Here is a 22454-nt window from a genome sequence, read left to right on the forward strand (position 1 = left end):
TCCAAAGTCAAAAAATCATAATCTTCATAGCCCCTCCCTCCCTCCCTCCCTCCTAAGTAGCCTAAAGATACTTAAAGATTTTATTTTTAAGTAATCTCTACCCCACGTGGGGCTTGAACTCACCCCAAGATCATAGTTGCATGTTCCACTGACTGAGCCAGCCAGGTGCCCCAAAAATAACCCTTTTATCTCTGCGAGGCCACTCCTGGGGGGACTGCGGACTGGCCTCTCAAACGCGGTCTCCAAAGCGCTATGACACAAAAATAGCCCTTTTAAAAGGAACTTTTGTTTGGTCTCAGTTGTCACTGTCACTCCACAATTCTTTTGGTTGGGTTTCTTTGATCTCCACTTGAATATGGACATACTTCAAAAATTCCCCACTGTAATCTTTGGGATCCAATTTCTTTAGGGCTCCAGAAGTCAAATTGTAGGAAGTACATTAATTGCTATTTTGGCAAATGATCTAAAATTATTAGTCCTTTATTTCTAATATTGAAAAGTCTTGTTACTCCTGTTCTTCTCCCTGAGTCTGGCAGAAAATGTTATAAATTGGTCACCAGTGCAGTAGACTTGGCTACCTGTTTTCCGTTCTTTTGGTTATATACCCAGAAGTAGAATTGCTGAATTATATGGTAATTCAGGTTTTTTGAGGAACTGCCATACTGTGTTTTATAATGTCTGTACCATTTTATTTTTCTATCAGCAATGTGTAAGGGTTCTAATTTCTTTTCATCCTTGTCAACATTCGTTATATTGTTTTTTTATAATGGCCATCCTGATGAGTGTGAAAATAGATCCCATTGTGGGTTTGATTTGAATTTCCCTAATGATTAGTCATGTTGAGCATCATTTCATGTGCTGTTTGGCCATTTGTAGATCTTCCTTTGAGGAATGTCCGTTCAAGTTCAGAGGTGCCCATTTTTGCATCTGGGTTTTTTTGGGGTTTTTTTTTTTTTTTAAGATTTTATTAGAATGAGAGAGAGAACATGAGAGGGGGGAGGGTCAGAGGGAGAAGCAGTCTCCCTGCTGAGCAGGGAGCCTGATGTGGGGCTCAGTCCTGGGACTCTAGGATCATGACCTGAGCCGAAGGCAGTCGCTTAACCACCTGAGCCACCCAGGCGCCCCTTGTTTTGTTTTGTTTTGTTTGCTGTTATTATACTGTCATTTTTATTTTCTTTTTTAAAGATTTTACTTGAGAGAGAGAATATGAGAGAGACAGAGCATGAGCAGCAGTAGGGGCAGAGGGAGAAGCAGACTCCCCACTGAGCAAGGCCCTTGATGTGGGGCTCCATCCTGGGACTTCCAGGATCATGACCTTAGCTGAAGGCAGACACTTAACCGACTGAGCCACCCAGGCGCCCCTATATTGTCATTTTTTAAAAAATTATTTATTTGAGAGAGTGTGAGAGTGAGAGAGCGCACAAAAGGAGGGAGGGTCAGAGGAAGAAGCACACTGAGCAGGGAGCCCGATGCGATGCCGGCCTGAGCTGAAGGCAGACGCTTAACCAACTGAGCCACCCAGGCGCCCCTATATTGTCTTTTTTTTTTTAATTTTTATTTTTTATTGTTATGTTAATCATATATTACATCATTAGTTTTTGATGAAGTGTTCCATGATTCATTGTTTGTGCATAACACTCAGTGCTCCATGCAGAACGTGCCCCCTTGAATACCCATCACCAGGCTAACCCATCCCCCCACCCTCCTCCCCTCTAGAACCCTCAGTTTGTTTTTCAGAGTCCATCGTCTCTAATGGTCTGTCTCCCCCTCCGACTTACTCCCCCTCATTCTTCCCCTCCTGCTATTTTCTTCTTTTTCTTTTTTCTTAACATATGTTGCATATTTGTCGCAGAAGTACAGATCTGCGACTCAACAGTCTTGCACAATTCACAGCGCTCACCATAGCACATACCCTCCCCAATGTCTATCACCCAGCCACCCCATCCCTCCCACCCCCCACCACTCCAGCAACACTCAGTTTGTATATTGTCATTTTTAAAGGCAAATTTAAAATGTCTTAGTTTGGGGCTCCTGGGTGGCTTAGTTGGTTAAGCGTCTGCCTTTGGCACAGGTCATGATCCCAGGATCTTGGGATTGAGCCCCACGTCTGGCTCCCTGCTTGGTGGAGAGCCTGCTTCTCCTCCCTCTGCTGTTCCCCCTGCTTGTGCTTGGTTGCTCTCTCTCTCTCAAATAAATAAATAAAATCCTTAAAAACAAAACAAAAGTCTTAGTGTTTGTAAAACAAAATACCCCATTAAACTCTATGTGCAAATAGAAGTTTTACTAATTCTTCTGAACATGGTACTTTGGTGAGGAAAAATCTAATTGTGATAGTAAACCACCACCCTGAATCCCTAGGTTGAGGGTAAAGAAAGCTACTGAACTCAGAAACCATTTTAAGAATGGAATAGCTTCCATTGATGTAAACCTTACTCTAGAGTATGGGAGGCAGTGTTGTATATTTCACGCATTACCTACTTGAAGAGAACAGTTTTGTCTACAGTACTGTGACTCTGCTATTGACATGGCAAAGCACATATTGTAAAAAGCTGTTAGCAGTTTCCCTTTTTATCATGTTTTCCAAAATCAAGTGACACCAGCTTCCTCTTGAGGAGTCTGATTTTCAGAAATTGACCTTTTTTTCTTCATGTTTTTTTCTGTAAGTTTCAGAGTTATTAAAAGATTTTTTTTCTTTTTTAGATTCTATTTATTTGTTTGTCAGAGAGAAAGAACACAAGCAGGGAAAGTGGCACGCAGAGCAGGCAGAGGGAGAAGCAGGCTCCCCGCTGAGCAAGGAGCCCCATATGGGACTCCGTCCCAGGACCCTGGGATCATGACCTGAGCCCAAGGCAGCCGCTTAACTGACTGACCCACCCAGGCATCCCATATAAAATAGTATTAGTAATAAGAACAGTCACTTTAAAGGATTCGACATTTGAATTGGAGCTTAAAATTAGCATATTGCTTTTCAGAAGAAGGGGAAGCAGTCAGATAATGTAGGCAGGGTTTTTCAGCCTTTGCACTATTCACTGTTCACAGATAATCCTTTTCTGTGGGACTCTCCTGTGCACTGTAGGATGTTTAACAGTATCCCTGGCCTCTATTCTATTTCCCACCCACAGTTACGACAACCAGAAATGTCCCATGGTGGAGGGCATATATAATAGGATGCATGAAATGCAAGATATGTTTTTGTTTTTACAGATACCCATGATTTTTCACGCAGGTTATTAGTGTTAAGGTTCTGGAACCTTAGAACAACCAGTAGTGTTCTTATTAATGAAACATTAAAGAAGAAAGAAATAAGCTTGCAGTTTGCACCAAAGTAATATTTTATCAGAAATTTTCATTTTATTCTTAGATACTGAGTTTAGTTAATACCTTCATTTTACTGAACTTGGTGTACTTTCCTAGGTATTAATTTCAATCATTTTCACAATTCAAATCTGTAATTTCTTACAGGCATATCGTATTAGGTTTTCTGTTTGCAGAGATAAATTCATTATTGGCCTTTCAAGATGCTGGTAAATGAGTAGTGATAATACATAGTGAAGGGATAGGAGATAGACATTGTAGTACAAGTAAGAAACCAGAGAATGTTGGGGGGGGGTGGGTTGGGGATGTCGGGGATGTCCAGCTACAGAGGAGAAAGTTAACATCGGAGCTAATTCTCAAAGACAGGGCAGGCAAGGAGGGACAGAAAGGTGTCTTCTATAGGAATGGGTATGGGCAAGAGCTCTTTGCTGTACGCTTTGCTATATGCTAGGCAGAGTGCTTAAGCATTTTATAATCACTAACTTATTAAATCCTTGCCACGTCCCTTACAAGTATTATCACCATTTACATTACAAGAAAATTAAGGAATAGAGAGGAAGTAATTTAACCCAGGACTTATGTCTTAAAAAGAAAAAAGATGCCCATGACTAGAAACTGACATATTGCTTTTTTTTTTTTTAAAAGATTTTATTTATTTATTTGAGAGAGAGAGAATGAGAGATAGAGAGCACGAGAGGGAAGAGGGTCAGAGGGAGAAACAGACTCCCTGCCGAGGAGGGAGCCCGATGTGGGACTCGATCCCAGGACTCCAGGATCATGACCTGAGCCGAAGGCAGTCACTTAACCAACTGAGCCGCCCAGGCGCCCGACATATTGCTCTTTAAAAAAAAAACCCAAAAAGTTATTTTTAAGTCATCTCTACATCCAACATGGGGCTCGAACTCACAACCTGGAGACCAGGAGTCAGGTTTTACTGCCAGCCGGGCACCCCCTGATATATTGCTCTTATATGGATAGATCATTAGTGGGCGGTGGGTAGAGTAAGAAGGTTGAGAAAAGGGGATGAGAAGGAGTAGGTAGAAAATTAGTTTGGGGCCAAGTTGTAAAGGACCCTCTCTCTCTTGTTGAAGGGTGTGGACTTTACCCTGCGAGTATTCGAGCTATCAGAGATGAGTGGTTGGAGGTAGGTGGAAGTTCATAGAGCCCTAGAGTTGGCAGGACCTTTAAAGGTCATGAGGTCTAGTAATTCACTAGAGAAGTTAAAGTTGAGAGACAAAACTCGGTGTCTTACTCCAGACCCTACAGTTGAGTGTTTCCTTCCTCATTCTGCTGCTTCTCCCCCTGCTCGTGTTCCCCCTCTTGCTGTCTCTCTCGCTGTCAAATAGATAAATAAATTTTTTTAAAAAAAATTCATTTGATATGACTCAGTAATTTGTGTTTTTTTGTTTTGTTTAAGATTTTAGTTATTTGAGAGAGTGAGAGAGCGAGCACGAGCAGAGGGAGGAGCAGAGGGAGAGGGAGAGCAGACCTCCCCACTGAGCAGGGAGCCTGATGCGGGGCTCAATCCCAGGACCCCGGGATCATGACCTGAGCCGAAGGCAGATGCTCAACCAACTGAGCCACCCAGGCGCCCTGTCTTTCAGTAATTTGAGTAAAAATAATTTTTTTTAAAGATTATTTGAGAGGGAGAGGTGTGCCAGTGGGGGGAGGGGCAGAGGGCGAGGTAGAGACTCTCAAGCAGACTCCGTGCTGAACGCGGAGCCAGTTGCAGGGCTTGATCTCACAGCCCTGAAATGATGACCTTACCAGAAACCAAGAGTCAGATGCTTAACTGACTGAGCCATCCAGCTGCCCCAAGCAAAAACCAATTAAAAAAAAAATATTTGGGACACCTGGCTGGCTCAGTCTGTTAGGTGTCCAACTCTTGATCTCAGCTCAGGTCTTGATCTCAGGGTTGTGAGTTCAGGCCCTGCTTTGGAGCCTACTTAAAAAAAATCGGTTTAAATTGGGCAGTGCCAGACCAGAAGTGGTTAGGAGTGCTCTACCAACAGGAGCTAGGGGAAAGGCTTTTAATAGAGAAAAGGTGGAAGGAAGCAAAGCGGGGAAATAATTTTATCAGTAACAGCTTAAGCATTTGTCTTATTTGGAAAAGCCTCATTGACTGTGATTGGTTATCTTTAGGTTTGCTTTTCTTTTTATTTATTTACTTAATGATTTTATTTATTTATTTGAGAGAGTGTGTGAGCAGGGGGAGGGGCAGAGGGAGGGAGAATCCCAAGCCAACTCCATGCTAAGTCCGGAACTGGGCACGGGACTCTATTCCACTACCCTAAGATCACAGCCTGAGCCAAAATCAAGAGTCGGACTCTCAACTGACTGAGCCACCCAGGCATGCCTAGGTTTCCTTTCTTAACTTGAGGCATCTATAGGCTTAGATTTTTGGTTTGCTTACATAGCCTGCTCAGGTATTAGAACCACCTCAGTCTAATGACCTCCTTGTTTAATATAACAGCGCTCCTCTGCCGCCCCCCCCCCCTTGGTCATCCTCCCATACACAAGAGAGTAACCAAAAATTTGGTATTCGTGCCACTCTCACTAAAACTCATGGGTTGTGATATCAAGTCTGTGAAAGAATTGTTTTTGCTGTTCATTTTATTCATCTTATTTCTGTTTCTCCAAGCACAGCGAGACCATCTGATGTGCTGCTGATGGCTACAAATATGAATTTAAGACCCTTGAGAGAATGTAGCCCACTAGGGAGACAACAGTGACTGTCAGTTGCATAATGGCGAGACACTGCAGTATGCTCCTTTAGGACCCCCTATGAACCAGACCAGTTGAAGTCAAGTAAATATTGTACCCGAAGGGGCATCAGCCTGTTTTAGCCAAGTGGCTTGTTTATTTCTTATATGTGCTGTACTACCAGGGGTGTTGATCCAGGTATAGCAGGAAGTATTTGCAATGATATACTTTCAGCCAGTAAGTAATCTAAAGCAGTTCTGGGGGCACCTGGGTGGCTCAGTCGGTTAAGCGTCTGCCTTCGGCCCAGATCATGATCCCAGGGTCCCAGGGGCAAGCCCTGCGTTGGGCTCCCTGCTCAGCAGGGAGTCTGCTTCTCCCCCTGCTTCTTTGCTCACTCAGGCACTTGCATGTGCGCTTTTGCTCTCTTTCTCTCTCTCAAATAGATAAAATCTTAAAAAGGGGGGGAAGCAGTTCTGTTATCTAAAACTACCCTAGCAAGAAATTCTAGGGTCTTTTGTTGTGCAGCTGTGGCCTTAGTGATAGGAAGGAACGTTGTTTTCCTGTGCATTAACAGAGAGAAAAAGCAAGTAATGGCAAGAGCAAAAGAAAAGGCAAAAGAAGTAAAGGTTTCATATTGGAGATGAAGATCTTCATCCCTGATTTTGGGGGAGCTGTTCACCTGAAGATGGTGTCTGCTTCTGGGGAGGAGCCTCCCTAGCCAAGTTTAGATCTTCAACTGGTGTGATGATATAACTTTTTTAAAACCAAAAATAGTGAGACGAGTGGCATTGTTTTATTTATTTTTGCTTATTTGTTTAAAGTTTGTTTTAATTAGATAGCTAGATTCTCATAACTGCTCCTGTATTCAAACTGTTACTATAATTTGTGTGTGTGTAAAGTGTATGAAGAAGATCTGGCCTCACACAGATATGTAATTGAAATAAAGATGACCTCACAGACTCCCTGAAAGGACTTTGGGGGCCCCCAGGTCCCTGAAGCCACATTTAGAGAACTCCTGCATGAAAAAGATAGGATTATCTTGAAAATTTGGACCTGTAAGAAATTGGATATAGAGGAATTATTACCTGGTGTGGTGATACATTTCATTTAAGAAATTACAGGATTCCCCCCCCCCCATTTAATGGAAGTATGAAGACAGTGGGCACGTTTTGAGTTGCCGAAGCCTGATGGAAAATCTGCATTTTGCATCTTTTCGCCCTCTTCACTCAAACTTCTGTAAGATGTAGAGAGAAAATTCTTAGCTACCTGATAGAAAAGAGGTTGTTGGAAAGTTGTCGCTTGAGATTGTATCTGCTTTTAACAAATGGACCCTCTTAACTTTTAATTGCAACGTTTCCTAGTTGCTTAAATTGTTCCTTTATCCTTTTATGTCAGATTTTTGTTTCTCAACTTAATTTGGTTAAATGTTTTTCGATCATTCAGCTTTAAAAAAACAGGTAAATATCTATCATCAAATATTTACAAATACAGGGATACAGATGTTAACGTCATTTATTGGATGCTACTCTTGTGTGAACAAATTTAGCCGAGTCATCTTATAAATAGTATACCCAGTGCCTTGACATTTTCAGTGAAGAGTCCAATGCTCTCTGTAGGTCTTTGTGTAAAATGGCTATAGAAACAGGGATAGTTAATTATTTGACACTATAATTTGGGGTGAGAGAATCCTGGCATCCCGATTTCTGTTCTCTTACTAAGAATTATTATGTAGTAGAGGTCCCTTGGCTAGAGGGCCTTGTCCCTGCCCTGGTGGCCTAGGCCCCTTGTAGACCATGGCAAGGGCAGACCTGCAAGATGGGGATTCTAGAGCTGCAGGTGCCTGTCCCTGCAGCCAGGGGAATGGTTCTCTGATGCAGATACTTGCACTGGAGGGGAGCTGGTCCATCTGGGGTGGGGAGGGGCAGCAGGGTCCCATTGGGGCTCAGGGAGGTAGGCTTCTCCCCAAGCTGTGGCTGCCATGCGGAAGACAGGGAGCGCCTGCCACAGGTTATCACTGGGCACTGACCAGTATCTTCCATATAGTTTTGTTGGGAGGCCACCTGGTTTCATGTACTCCTAATTGCTCATACAACTGCATGGCCAGCTCAGGTGCCCTTTAGTACAGCTTTATGTTTATTCCTTTTTTTATTTTTATTTTTATTTATTTTTTTAAAGATTTTATTTATTTGACAGAGAGAGACACCGTGAGAGAGGGAACACAAGCAGGGGGAGTGGGAGAGGGAGAAGCAGGCTTCCCGCCGAGCAGGGAGCCTGACGTGGGGCTCGATCCCAGGACCCTGGGATCAGGACTTCAGCTGAAGGCAGACACTTAACGACTGAGCCACCCAGGCGCCCCACCTTTTTTTATTTTTTTAAAGATTTGTTTGAGAGAGAGAGAAAATGTGAGTGTGGGGGGAGGGGCAGAGGGAGAGAATCTTCAGGCAGACTACCCACTGAGCCAGCCCCATGCAGGGCTTGATCTCATGACTATGAGATCATGACCTGAGCCAAAATCAAGAGTTGGATGCTTAACAGAGTGAGCCACCCAGGCACGCCTATGTTTATTCCTTTTTTTTTGCTTCCTAATAAATTGCCTTTTGTAATTTCTGCATTTTCTTTTCCCTTTTATTAGTAAAATTAAAGCTATTTTAAAAAAGAATTGTTAAGTAACTAGTTGCTTATTATATTTTTCCATAATGGAAATTTCTATAAGATCTGCTTCTTAGTTTTCTTAGTAATCTTTTTTTTTTTAAAGATTGTATTTATTTCAGAGAAAGAGAGTGTGAATAGGGGAGCCCAGCTCAGGGCTTGATCCTAGGACCCTTGGTTGTGAGCTTGCTCTCTCTGAAATAAATACAATCTTTAAAAAAATTTTTTTAAATGTGTTTTTTTTTCAAATTCTTTACCATTTAGAACTTTTTTTAAGATTTTATCTATTTATTTGAAAAATAAAGTTCTTATTAAAAAATAAAAAGTTCTACCATTTAGAACTTTTAATTGATTTTGAAAATGTAATATTGATGTGACCAGGTAAATTTAAAGTTCACTTTCTTGAAACTATTAGTTGATAAATCATCATTAATACTACTTTAAAACAATTTAGATTGGAATAGATTCTGATTAACTACTTTTGGCTTTCAAAAAACAACTATAAACTATATATCATATGCCCCCCCAAAGATTTATTTATTTTTAGAGAGAGCATGCATGAGAGAGCAGACAGAGAGGGAGAGAGAATCTTAAGCAGACTCCACTCCCAGTGGGGAGCCCAGCCTAATGAGGGGCTTGATCTCACGACCCCAAGATCATGACCTGAGCCGAAATCAAGAGTTGGACTCTTAACTGACTAGGCCCCTGGGTGCCCCTATATCATATGCTTTAATGAACTGTTGTGATTCTTCAGTTTTAACAGAATTATGAAAAAAGGAATTTTTAAAAATTAAAAATGACATGGCTCTTCTGGGCACTTGGGCTTTCTATCAGTTTAATAGGACTGAAAAGTATTTGGGGATCTAAATGTATGCCCCCATTTTGATTTATGATCTTAAAATCCATAGTACATTTAATAGACTACACTGAAAATGCACATTGCAGTTTAGATTAGCATATCAAAATGTGAACTCAGAAGTTGAGTCATTCTGTCATTTCCTAATTCATTTTAAAACCTTTCCCCCTTTGGGGTGCCTGGGTGGCTCAGTTAGTTAAGCTTTGGACTCTTGATTTTGGCTTGGGTCATAACCTCAGGGTAGTAAACAGAGCCTCCTGTGGCACTGTGTGTTCAGGATAGAGTCTGCTTGTCCCTCTCCCTCCTCCTCTGCCCCTTACCCCCTGCCCCTCACCCCCCCAAATATCAATCAATCAATCAATCGCTAAAACCTTTCCCCCTTTGTAGTTATTTCAAATTGGTCAGCAGAAAATTCTGCCAGTTAAATTCTACGTTTCCTTTCAAAATTAGTGTGGTAGTAGGGAATTCACCAAGAGTGCAGTGGCATTTATAACAAATTTAATTTCTGTCACCATTTTGTATTTTAAAAAATCATTGTTGGGGCACCTGGGTGGCTCAGTCGTTAAGCATCTGCCATTGGCTCAGGTCATGATCCCAGGGTCCTGGGAACGAGCCCCACATCCGGCTCCCTGCTCGGCGGGAAGCCTGCTTCTCCCTCTCCCACTCCCCCTGCTTGTGTTCCCTCTCTCGCTGTGTCTCTGTGTCAAATAAATAAATAAAACATTAAAAAAAAATCATTGTTGCTATTTTTTTTTTAAGATTTTATTTATTTGAGGGTGACAGAGCAAGAGAGTGCGAGGGCACAAGCTGGGGGAGGTGCAGAAGGAGTGGGAACCTGACTCAGGGCTTGATTCCAGGACCCTTTTTGTTTTTAAGATTATTTGAGAGAGAGTGAGCAAGAGAGAGAAAGCACACACTAGACGGGGAGGAGCAGAGGGAGAAGGAGAAGCAGGCCTCCAGCTGAGCAGGGAGCCTGATGCAGGGCTCAATCCTGGGACTCCGGGATAATGACCTGAGCCAAAGGCAGATGCTTAACCAACTGAGCCATCCAGGCGCCCCTCACCTCTATTTTTATGACACAGACTTATATAGAACTTGGTGTTTGTTGCCTCACTGATTCTTTCAGTAGTAGAAATTCTGCTCTTGTCCATATTTACTTTACCACTGCTGCTAAGGAATTTTGGTGTTTATAATATTGGCAGTATTGTAATTAAAGTATTTTCCGTAATGGTTTTTTTATGAGTCATTGGAATTGATAGTCCTGTAATGTATTCTATACTGTAATCATGTGGTGGCTTTGCCAATAATCTTGTATTACTTGGAGGATTTAATACATATAACAGGCATTTTTTTCCCTTCTGTGCCAAACAGATTAATTTTATTAACCCTTAATTTGAATGAACATATAGTATCCTGTTCACCTAGTCCTAGTAACACTACTTTTACTGAGTGATCTAGAAAAAAATTCTTTTTATAAAAGGGAAAACTGAAGCCTAGGTATGTATAGGAGGCCTTGCAGTGACAATCTGTGGTCCTGTCTTAAGGCTTCTATCCCAAGTAGTTTGTATTTTGTAACTCACATAGGTCCTTTTGGATCTTAGTAGCATAGGTTTATTTCTCTATGTTCCAAACTTCAGGGAGCTCTGATAACCTTGTGACGTTTTCATCTTTTGCCCTAGCATGTGAGAGCTCAATAAAAATGCTGTGTAAATTCTTAGTTATAATACCCTGTTTTCTTACAGTATTTGTTTATTTTTTAAAAAAGCAGTGGCAAGTTTGCCTTAGTTTGTTGAGTTGGATTTATTTACCTGGCTGGTTTAGAGAGTGTCTTGGCTGTGAGAGCTGTCGTTTTAGCTCAGATGACAAAAACTATCAGGTCTTTCCTGTAGTGTGTATGCTTGAGGTGGACTAAACCCCCTCCTCCCACTTCCCCTCACCCCTGGAGTTATTTGCTTAAAAGATAAGCCTTCCACAATAGAGAGGGGAAAAGTATGAAGCAAAATTTCAGAAACCTGTAAATAAATAGCAGACTCTGTAAATAGCTTTTAATATATTTGAGAATGCTATAACAGAACAAAACCATGGCAGTCTTTGCACATCCGGTACTGAAAGGAGACTTTCCTATTATTCATATAGTTCTTAGGCATAAAAAACTTGTTTAAATATATCTCTCTTAATGTGAATGTGTAGGTAGTATTTTCTTGTCTTTCAACTGTCTCTCTCTTCGAGGATTGTATCAAACTGAAGAGTAATAAATTCTCAATTTCATTGACTCCTTTCCCACATTACTCACAGAGAAAAGAGCCTAAATCAACAAGACCCAAGTAACTTACATAGTATTTCTTCATTAGTCCCCCAAATACTTAAAATTACCTAGGAAATTATTTTGGGTATTTTTGTTTTCCTCAAAATTAATGCACCCCTGAGATGATGGTGGCGGTGGTGGCAGCAGTCAGAGTGACAGAGCAATGTCGCTTCATTCATTGATGACTGTCATATTCTAAACTCTGTAAACCTGTGGGTTATTTTACTTAATTCATAACCCTGCAAGATAGGTACTTTTATTATTTCCATTTTATAGATGTGGAAACTGAGGCTTAGCAAGAGGTTAAGTTCCTTGTCCAAGGATACGTGCTATACATCTAAGTCCAGAATTTGAATTGAGGTCTCCGAATCCAAAACCATACATTCAGTGTTCTTTTATTATTACTGTTAAGTGACTTGCATTTATTAGTCTTACTTCATTTGGAAAAAGTTGTTCCCATTTTGCACAGAATGAAACATTTGTCTTCAGGGGGCACGTGGTGGTAAAAGATCAACACTTCTGCTTCTTCAGGCTGAGGTTTGCTCTGTTCTGCCTTCTAAGGCAGGAGTGCGAAGTATGTGTGAAGAGGGGAGAGCAGCCAGAAATCCCAGACCTGAAATGTAGATGATTGCTTTTAATTGTTTCTACTTGTTGATTTTAAGAAGTTTTATATGCTGCTCATTCTCTCTTTTGTCTTTTTTTTTTTTTTTTTTTTTGTCTTTCTGCAGCACTGATTCCAGCAGTAGTTCGAGTGACGACTCTCCCGCCCGATCGGTTCAGTCAGCAGCTGTCCCAGCACCTACTTCCCAGTTGCTTTCATCCCTGGAAAAAGATGAGCCACGTAAAAGTTTTGGGATCAAGGTTCAGAATCTTCCAGTACGCTCTACAGGTAAAAGTTTATATCGCTGTACTTCCCTCTCTTGCTACTATTGGGGGGAATGTGAGACTGAGAACTTAAGTTCTGTGCCGTGACAACAAGCTTTCTTCTTGTGGTTCATTAATATTTAATGCCATGTAAGAAAAAGCAAGCGATGATTATAACTTTATGTATATGAAGATTGCATGTTTCTTGTATTTACTATAGACACAGGCATATATGCGTATATATTATTATACACATTGTATGTACATACATACACAAAGACTGTATGGTGCATGTTCTATGAAAGCATGGTTATTTTTTTTTAAATATGCTATCTAGGTTAAATATTTTGATATTAGGGGAAATTTGATACGATGAAATTGTAGAAATACTATTTTCAGTTAAATTTATTGTCCTGGAGTCCTGTGTTCTGTGAAAAAACTTTGAACATAAAACTATGATAGGAAACACACTTCAAAATATTAACATTGTAAATGAGGAAAATCATGAATAATGGAAAAGTCTAGTTAAAAGCTATACTGAAGTCCTTTTTACTCAATATTTTTAATTGACAATCGACCATGCTATACTGTTATTTCTACATTAGGCATATTGAATATGTAAACAACTGTTAGTAGATGGTCAAACCAACAAAAACCAAACTTAGTACTTCTTAGGTAAGTGCATTTCATGATTAAATTATTCATTAACGCAGCCTCTAAAACCTACATAACCAGGTTTGTGAATAGAGATATTGGGGCACATGTGTTGATGAGCTTTTGATTTAGAATACTTAGTTATTTAGGAGTGGATGGGTGTAAAATTTGCTTGTCTTTCTATACAATTTTAATTTTTATAATGAAGCAAATTAACACAAGACCCTCCAGATAGTATGATTCATCTGTAGAAAACCTTAGAGTTGTTTTCATGTTACATTCTGCTTGCCACACAATTTTATCATTGACATGATGCTTGGAAAGCTAGAAATACAGCTTTCTTTCTCATGTCTTTAAAAGTTTTATATATGTATGTATATGTGTATATAAAATTTTTACTATGGAAGTTTTAAACTTAACCAAAAGTAGTAGTAGCAAAATGAACGCCCCTTACTCCATACCCCAGATTTAAAAATTGTCAATATTTTGCCAGACTTGCTTTATCTGTTTCCACTTTCCTTCCTTCCGTTCTTGTTGGGTGCGTGTTTTTTAAAGTGAATCCCTATTGTTATTACATCGTTTCATACCAACTTAAAGATACATACTTCTGTAGTTGTTTGTAAAATAGGAGGGCGGGTTTTCCGCATAGCCACAATGTCATTCTTATCTAACAAATAACCACCTTCCGATACTCAGTTTATTTTCACAGTTGTACAGGAGTCTCTAAAATGCGCTTTTAGGGTTATCTTTATTTGAAAGAAATGTTTTAATGCTAACAAAATTGAGGTCAAAAAATCAAGCTAAAGATTTCTTAGCTTACTTACTGAGCTGTAACTAAATTAGAAAAATAAGCACCTTGTTTTTTTGGGGGGGATTTAGATACAAGCCTTAAAGATGGCCTTTTCCATGAATTTAAGAAATTTGGAAAGGTGACTTCAGTGCAGATCCATGGAGCTTCAGAAGAGAGGTATGGTCTGGTATTCTTTCGGCAGCAAGAGGACCAAGAAAAAGCACTGACTGCATCAAAAGGAAAACTTTTCTTTGGCATGCAGATTGAAGTAACAGCATGGATAGGGCCAGGTAAGAGAAAGGAGGCTAATTTTTAGTATAATTTGTATTTCAGCTTGTGAAAAGGCAGCATCTTAGCGTGAATCTGGATGCTAGTCCAGCTTTCTTTATTGACTTACTTCCAGTGTCTTCTATTTTAAAGACTGGTGCATTTGTTGTCCAAGTTAATAAAATTATGTTTTGGTTAGGGAGGGTAAAGATAGTTCTGTTCCTGTAAGGGAGAAATACTGACTTTGAAGAGTCTGAAACATGGAGTTTTAGCCCTTTTTTGAGTCCTGCCTTCCCAAAAGGATTGAATTGAGATAAGGATATAGTTCTTAGGAGAATGACATCAGAATTACCTTGAATTAGAAAACAGACTACTTGTTACACTGATTTGAGGGACTAGTTAGACCAGTTTTATTTCTATTATCCCCAGCACAAATTGGATCTGTTGTTCGAGTTTCCATGACCTTGAGAGATAGTGACAAAGAAAATCAGGGCTAGGTCTTAGGAGTGTGACCCACTGAGAATTTCAAGGGGACATTTTATTAGTTTGAACCTGCCTGTAAGACCTGTTGTAAGGCAGGAAGTCTTCTCAGGCATGGCTTGGGTCAATGTTTCTTCTTTTTGAGAACCACCTATAGTGCTTGTTTAAAACCCAGACTCTTTGACCCTATCCCAGCTTAATGGTTCAGAATTCACATACCCAAGTTTGGGAACCCCTGATTTAAGGCAACTTTGTAAGTAAATTTATGGAGGAGTACACAGAAATGTTTAAATTATGCAGTCACATCATGTAGCTGAGACAAACTTCAAGACTAAGACTTTGAGGGGTACCTGGCTGGCTCAGTCCGTGGAGCATGTGGACCTTGATCTGAGGGTTGTGAGTTCAAGCCCCATGTTGGGGTATAGAGCTACTTAAAAAAAAAAAAAATACTAAAACTTTGAGTGGAATTTATAGGGTAAACAGCCCATTCTCTTGGAATATTCATCTATTTGGCAATTAAGAAAAAATAGAATTTCCCTGATAAGAATATGTAGATGTTATTTGTATATATTAAAACAAGCACAGAGTTGTTAGAAGGAAGACTGCAAAATGTGCATAATTTTATAAACACAGGAATTCAAAGGGATTATAGGTTATGCCCTCACGTTCCCTCCCCTGCCAAGTTTGAGATTTACTGGCCTAAGTTATACTGAGCTGAGTGCAACTCAGGAATTCTTATTTAACATATTTAGAACAGGTCACAATTGGCCTGAGGAATAATATTTAGATTGTCATATAATCTATATAGAAAGTTTTTAGAGCCATATATAATTATTAAGTAATGGGGATCTAATTCAGGGGCATTATTAATAGATGTCCCTCAGATCTCCAAGTCATGGGGCTAGCTTGACATTTTTACTGCAAAAAAGCATTTTACCTAAATAGCACCTAGGATGTAAATTGGGCTTTAACCATGTGCCATTGAAGATTTTGAGAAGTTTGGTTGGTTCAGGCATAGGAAAGCTTGAAGGTACTTTTCTCAGATGGGACAGCATGAAACACTTGTTGAATGGGATATTTGAAAGCAGTCGAATGTGAGTATGGAGACATGGATGGAATTACGTTGTTGGATGGTTAAGTCATAAATGCTTTGTATTGAAACATATGGAGCTGATTGTTTCCTGAGGCCAAGGGACCTCTTGGAGTTAAAAAGATTTAATCCAAGAAGCCCAACTTTGCAGATAGACCCCTGGTGGCTTCTAAGATTGTGCTTTCTTAGTCCTCCGCAGAGCATTACAGTCCTGTAAACATGAAATTGCAGGATAAAGGAATTTTTTTTTTTAAGATTTTATTTATTTATTTGACAGCACAGATAGGCAGAGTGGCAGGCAGAGGGAGAAGCAGGCTCTCTGCTGAGCAGAGAGCCCGATGTGGGACTCAATCCCAGGGCCCTGGGATCATGACCTGAGCTGAAGGCAGATGCTTAACCGATTGAGCCACTCAGGCACCCCAATAAAAGAATTTTTTAAATGATGTGTAGGCATTAAGACTTAAAGTGGTCATGAAGATTAAGTAGATTACTTATGGAAAATACAGTTTTTTAAAAATCTTTGTTAAACTGAATTTCTGGTTTTGAAATGTTTACTGAGCTATTTGGTGGAAATGAAACCGGTATAGATTTAAATGGTTGCAAATTAGGCTTTATCCTTCTTATTCTGACTTTTGGAATGTAAACCTCAGATGTGTCTGAATTATTTTGTCTTTATTTTTCTCCCCTTTTAAATGAAATATTCCTGAATATGTGCCCTCTGTTAGTTAGGTAGTTTCAAGAAGACCTAGTCGATCTTGAAATGAGATCTCTCCCTAGGAGACATGATGAAAATACAGGATAGAGACAGGTACATGAGCCCTGGCAATTTCTGGGTCCACCTGACTCCGTGAAAGTACATATTCCTTGATGAGGCTAGAAAGGGTAAGCTGGGCTATCATTAGACCTTTGAAACTGGAATCAGGATTGAGGTGTGTTCTGAGTTTACTCAGCAGCTCAGAATTTGAATCTTTTTAATATCAGTGTTGTTGACATCAGTAATATTCAGTGCGTGGCCCTAAACACTTTGTTTCAGTCAAGCTGATTAAATACTAACTTTTTTGGCTGGCTTTGTTTTACATTAAAAAAGAGAGAACACACAGGCTGTATTATAGTTATTATCGACAAAACATTGAATGTTCTGCCCTGGACCAAGTTTAGAAATGGAGCTTCAGAGAAAGGCTGTGCTTGAATGAGACATTGAACCAGGGCTTTTGATCATAAGAAACAGAAACCTTAGAGTCATTGAGTCTCTTGTTCATCAGTGGGAACCTTGCAGCAGCAAGTTTGTAAGTGCTGCTTCAGTCCGTTTTCGTACAATTATTATTCTTGTATCTAACAATTGCTACATGTAGACACTTGGGCTTTGTTAATTAGTATGACAAATGTAAAATGCTAAATATTTTCTAAAATGTTGAAAAGTAAATTAAGTAATGAAGCTGGGTTATTTTCAGTTGAGTTTTATGTGTGTTTCAGATTGTAGTTTTATACTTCACATTGAGAGTCTGCTGCATAATTTTTGGAACCTAAGATTAGGCTTAAGTAATTACTATTTTTGCTGGGGTTTAAAATCTATTTCTGTGTCAGTGATATTTTTAAAACAAATCAATTTACAGACTGAAATTCAGTCCCACTTTTCTGTTTTAAAGATCAAAGAAAATGCTACTTCCCCCTAAGTTTTGTTGGCAAGTTTCTTTAGCCTTTGGAGTTAGCAAAAGGCAGCTATTTCTGAAGGTGTATATAATTTTTCAGATTGTATATTATTCAAAGGCAATATTTCAGAGACATAGCTTCTCAAGTGTAGATTTTCCCATGATATATAAATACACATTAAAACACTTTGTTTTGGGGCACCTGGCTGGCTCAGTCAGTAGGGCATGCAACTCTTGATCTTTTGATTGTGAGTTTGAGACCTACTTTGGGTGTAGAGATTACTTTAAAAACAAACAAACAGGGGCGCCTGGGTGGCTCGGTCGTTAAGCGTCTGCCTTCGGCTCAAAAAAATAAAAAATAAAAACAAACTCTTCTCTTTTTACTCTGCCCCCATCCCACTTAACAGAAACGGAAAGTGAAAATGAATTTCGTCCTTTGGATGAAAGGATAGATGAGTTTCACCCCAAAGCAACAAGAACCCTCTTCATTGGCAACCTTGAAAAAACCACTACTTACCATGACCTTCGCAACATCTTCCAGCGCTTTGGAGAAATTGTGGTATGTTGCTTTTTACAGTAAAAACAGTTTTTTTTTTTTTTTAAACATTTTTTATTTATTTTCTGACAGAGAGAGACACAGCGAGAGAGGGAACACAAGCAGGGGGGAGTGGGAGAGGGAGAAGCAGGCTCCCCGCTGAGCGGAGAGCCCGATGTGGGGCTCGATCCCAGGACCCTGGGATCATGACCTGAGCTGAAGGCAGACGCTTAACGACTGAGCCACCCAGGCGCCCCTAAAAACAGTTTTAGATCTTTGTCGTAAAACATAAACCATAGTACAGATTATATTTGGAAAGATGATATTTAGGTGGTGTAATAAATATTTTTCTCATTTGCCCTATGTGTTTTTTAACTCCTGCTAAAAGATGATCCAGCAAAACTCACTGGGGGACTGTTTTATGTGTATATGTAAAACTGTGTAATAGATATTTGTCCTTATTTTGTTTACATATATATTTTTGTATCCGTTTTTCTTTGTCCATGGGTGCTGTTCAAAGCCATCTCTAGTCCTGTGGGTTGGAAGGAAAATAAAGAAGAAATAATATGTTTGTAAGAAAGAAGTAGCAGCTTAGTGTATGAGTGTTGTGTTCTCACAGTGCACATCAGACTACCTTGGGGATTACTGGAATGTGGATGTCATGCCAGAAGCTCCGTTCTATTTTGAAATTTTAATTAGAATCACTTTTTATATTATGCAAGTCATTGTTAAATTTAGGAATTTAGAGGGTTTTTCTGTTCTTCGTGACTTGTTTTAAGTCACTTTCTAATGAAAATAGTCTGGTTACAGCTTTGTACCCTTGGGATACATATACTATTTTGTTTTGTGTTTGAAAAAATAGGAAAATTATTTCTGTCTTTCCTAGACTTCCTCTGTATTAATAACAGCAAAGAAATTGCTGTGTAATTTTGGACTTTGGAGAATAAAAAGATGTTCTGGGTAGGGACAACAGTTGTTCATCTTTCAGGTGTGTGTGTGTGTGTGTGTGCGTGTGTGTGTGTGTGTGCGCGCGCGTGCGTGCGCGCATGTGCTCGTGCCCATCCAGCTATCCATCCTTATCTATACACTGATGTTGTAAGCAAAAATCTTATTTTTTTTAGTGACGTAATCTAGAGAATAAAACATTTGTGCTTGTAGCTGATCTCATCTTACAGGGAGTAGGGACAAGAGAGAAGTGGTTGGTAGAAAGTCAAGAAAAAACAGAAGGTATATATTTAGAGAAACAGAAAAACATACATTTTCCTTTCTTTTTCAATTATTTTAAGTTCTTTTATCATATACTCTAATTCCAGCTGTACTGCCTGCTTGGGTGAGTGACCTGGAGTTCACCTGCCTATGTGGGCTCCAGCTTTTTCTTTCTTTAGACCGTGATCTAATACTTAATTTGCTCATTGGCATTTATGAGTTAATTCATAATTGATAAAACTTTCAGACCCACATTTGAGTGTGGCTGCTACCTTGAATTTTGGGGCAGTATAAGAAGTTGTATTTGGACACAGGTACATTTTCATCAACAGGGTTGCTGAAAATGGAGTGATTATTGTGTTTTAAGGGCCATGCTTCTCAGTAAGATGGCCATGTCAACATTCTTTTTGAAAACCACATCTCATCATGCTTGCAATTGCTTATGAGGGTGACTATTTTAATGACACACAAACTTTGGGAAAATGGTCTGCTGCTTATCGATAACAGATTATGCTATAGCTGGAAGAACCTATGTGGTGAATCTACCCACCAGTACTCTTTGGAGACCATTTCTCTTAAATGGAGTTATCCTGGGTTGTTACCTTCTACATTGTGGTGAAAATCAGCTCCTGCTTACCATTACTTAAGTAGAACTATTTTGAATATAAATTACTGCTTTTTTAAAGGACTCCTCAGATAGCTCTTTAAATGCATTATTCATTTTGCTCTGTTTCAGCTTTTGATTATTGGCTTATGACCCTTAAGAGGCTTCTAGCATCACAATACTTTAGATTGTGATTTACAGAATACTTTAGATAATCACAATATGGGTCATTATTGTTTAAGTATAAGTTTTGCCTCTCTGGACCATGTTCATGTGTAGGTAAGCCAGATTTTTAAACCACCTTGTCTGAGTAGGCAGGACCAGAGTGTCAGGTGTGACTACAGGTTTCAAGCATTCTAAAGAGATAGGGCTAGGGGCGCCTGGCTGGTTCAGTTGAAAAAGCATGGGACTCTTGATCTCAGGGTTGTAAGTTTGAGCCCTATGTTGGGTGTAGAGATTACTTAAAAAATAAATAAACTTAAATAAAGAGGTGGGGTTATGCCTTTATAGAGTATTTCTTTAATCTAGGGATGGTGTTCTGATATATCTTCACAAAGTAGTTTGGGTATTTATATATTTATTGATTCTGGATATGAGAGGTTATTACCATATATATCAGTCACCAGGCTTGGTTCCATTAGATACACTGATAGAATGAGTCTTTTAATTTAGGGTTGAAATTTTAAATCACTTTTTGAGGGGTGCCTGGGTGGCTCAGTTGGTTAAGCGTCTGCCTTCGGCTCAGGTCATGTGGGATTGAGCCCTGTGTCGGGCTCCCTGCTCAGCGGGAAGCCTCTCTCTCCCACTCGCCCTGCTTGTGTTCCCTCTCTCGCTGTGTCTGTCAGATAAATAAAATCATAAAAAAAAAAAAAAATCACTTTTTGAAAACTTGATTTCTTTCTTTCTTTCTTTTTTTTAAAGATTTTATTTGGGGCACCTGGGTGGCTCAGTCCGTTAAGCGTCTGCCTTCAGCTCAGGTCATGATCCCAGTGTCCTGGGATCGAGCCCCGCATTGGGCTCCCTTGCTCCGCGGGATGCCTGCTTCTCTCCCTCTCCCCCTGCTTGAGTTCCCTCTCTCACTGTGTTTCTCTCTGTCAAATAAGTAAATAAGTAAATAAAATTAAATTTATTTGAGAGAGAAAGAGTGAGAAACAGCATGAGAGGGGAGAGGGTCAGAGGGAGAAGCAGGCTCCCCACTGACCCGGGAACCTATTGTGGGGCTCGATCCCAGGGTCCCAGGATCACGACCTGAGCTGAAGGCAGTCGCTTAACCAACTGAGCCACCCAGGTGCCCCTGAAAACTTGATTTCTTTACCATTCGTACTCTTCTCAGATACTATATTTTAAATGGCCTGCCCCTAATAAGGATTTTAGATTGTTGCAGAAGGGAATTACAGTTGGCCCTTGAATGGCATGGGTTTTAACTGCATGGATCCACTTATATGTGAACTTTTTTTTCCTTAATATTTTCTTAACATTCTCTTTTCCCAGCTTACTTTAAGAGTACAGTAATAATATATACAAAATATGTGTTAATTGCCTATGTTATCTGCAAGGCATCTGGTCAACAGTAGGCTGTGGTAGTTAAGTTTTGGGGGAGTCAAAAGTTATATTTGGATTTTCAACGGCCTTGGGGGTTGGCGCCTAACCGCCCCCCCTGCCACCACATTGTTGTTCAGGGTCAACTGTATTTCTTATGTTTTTATTAAATAGGCTGCCTTTTCTTTTCTTTTCTTTTTTTTCTTTTGGAAGATTTTATTTATTTGACAGAGAGAGACACAGCGAGAGAGGGAACACAAGCAGGCAGAGGGAGAGGGAGAAGCAGGCTTCCCGCTGAGCAGGGAGCCTGATGCACGGGGCTCGATCCCAGGACCCTGGGATCATGACCTGAGCCGAAGGCAGACACTTAACAACTGAGCCACCCAGGCACCCCAAGGCTGCCTTTTCTTTATTAATCTTCTCTGTATTCCAGTTTTAGTATATGTACCACTTGAATCAAGCACAACCTTTTCTTTATAAATTTCTCTTAACACAGGTATTGTGGATTTTAAATTTTGAGTTTGCAATTTCTCTTCTGCAAAGAGCTTCACATAGGAAGGTTTTCATGGTTGTGACTAAAAAATGCTGTGTTGTGTAGTCTTTCACGCTATTTACAGTTGAATCACGATGTACAATTTTAACTAAGAAAATGATTTTGGGGAATATGACTTGTTTTGAGAAATACGCACCTCATTTGGGTCTGGATTATTCTGCTTTTTTTCCTTTCGGCATGTCACTGAGTGGTGCTCATTGGCTTTTCCAGGATATTGATATTAAGAAAGTAAATGGAGTTCCTCAGTATGCATTCTTGCAGTACTGTGATATTGCCAGTGTTTGTAAGGCTATTAAGAAGATGGATGGGGAGTACCTTGGAAATAATCGCCTCAAGGTAAAGGACTTTGCATAAGTTATTGTGCTGTTACGATTTGTTATGATTTGGAGGCTTTT

The 22454-nt window shown here is 39.8% G+C and overlaps 1 protein-coding gene across 6 annotated transcripts in view; it reads left to right on the forward strand.

Annotated features, from left to right (window-relative positions):
- SPEN (spen family transcriptional repressor) overlaps positions 1-22454 on the forward strand; it is a 92513-nt gene that overhangs the window by 49498 nt on the left and 20561 nt on the right. For 3 of the 6 annotated variants that reach the window (XM_027609792.2, XM_027609829.2, XM_027609782.2), the window contains 4 exons: positions 12557-12717; positions 14226-14426; positions 18030-18181; positions 22270-22395. In XM_027609792.2, coding sequence (XP_027465593.2) covers positions 12557-12717; positions 14226-14426; positions 18030-18181; positions 22270-22395 — 640 coding nt within the window. The remainder of the gene's footprint in view (positions 1-12556; positions 12718-14225; positions 14427-18029; positions 18182-22269; positions 22396-22454) is intronic. The other 3 variants (XM_027609802.2, XM_027609820.2, XM_027609813.2) reach the window with 2 other exon arrangements.

The sequence above is a fragment of the Zalophus californianus genome, chromosome 4, assembly GCF_009762305.2.
Source record: "Zalophus californianus isolate mZalCal1 chromosome 4, mZalCal1.pri.v2, whole genome shotgun sequence".
NCBI classification, from domain to species: Eukaryota; Metazoa; Chordata; class Mammalia; order Carnivora; family Otariidae; genus Zalophus; species Zalophus californianus.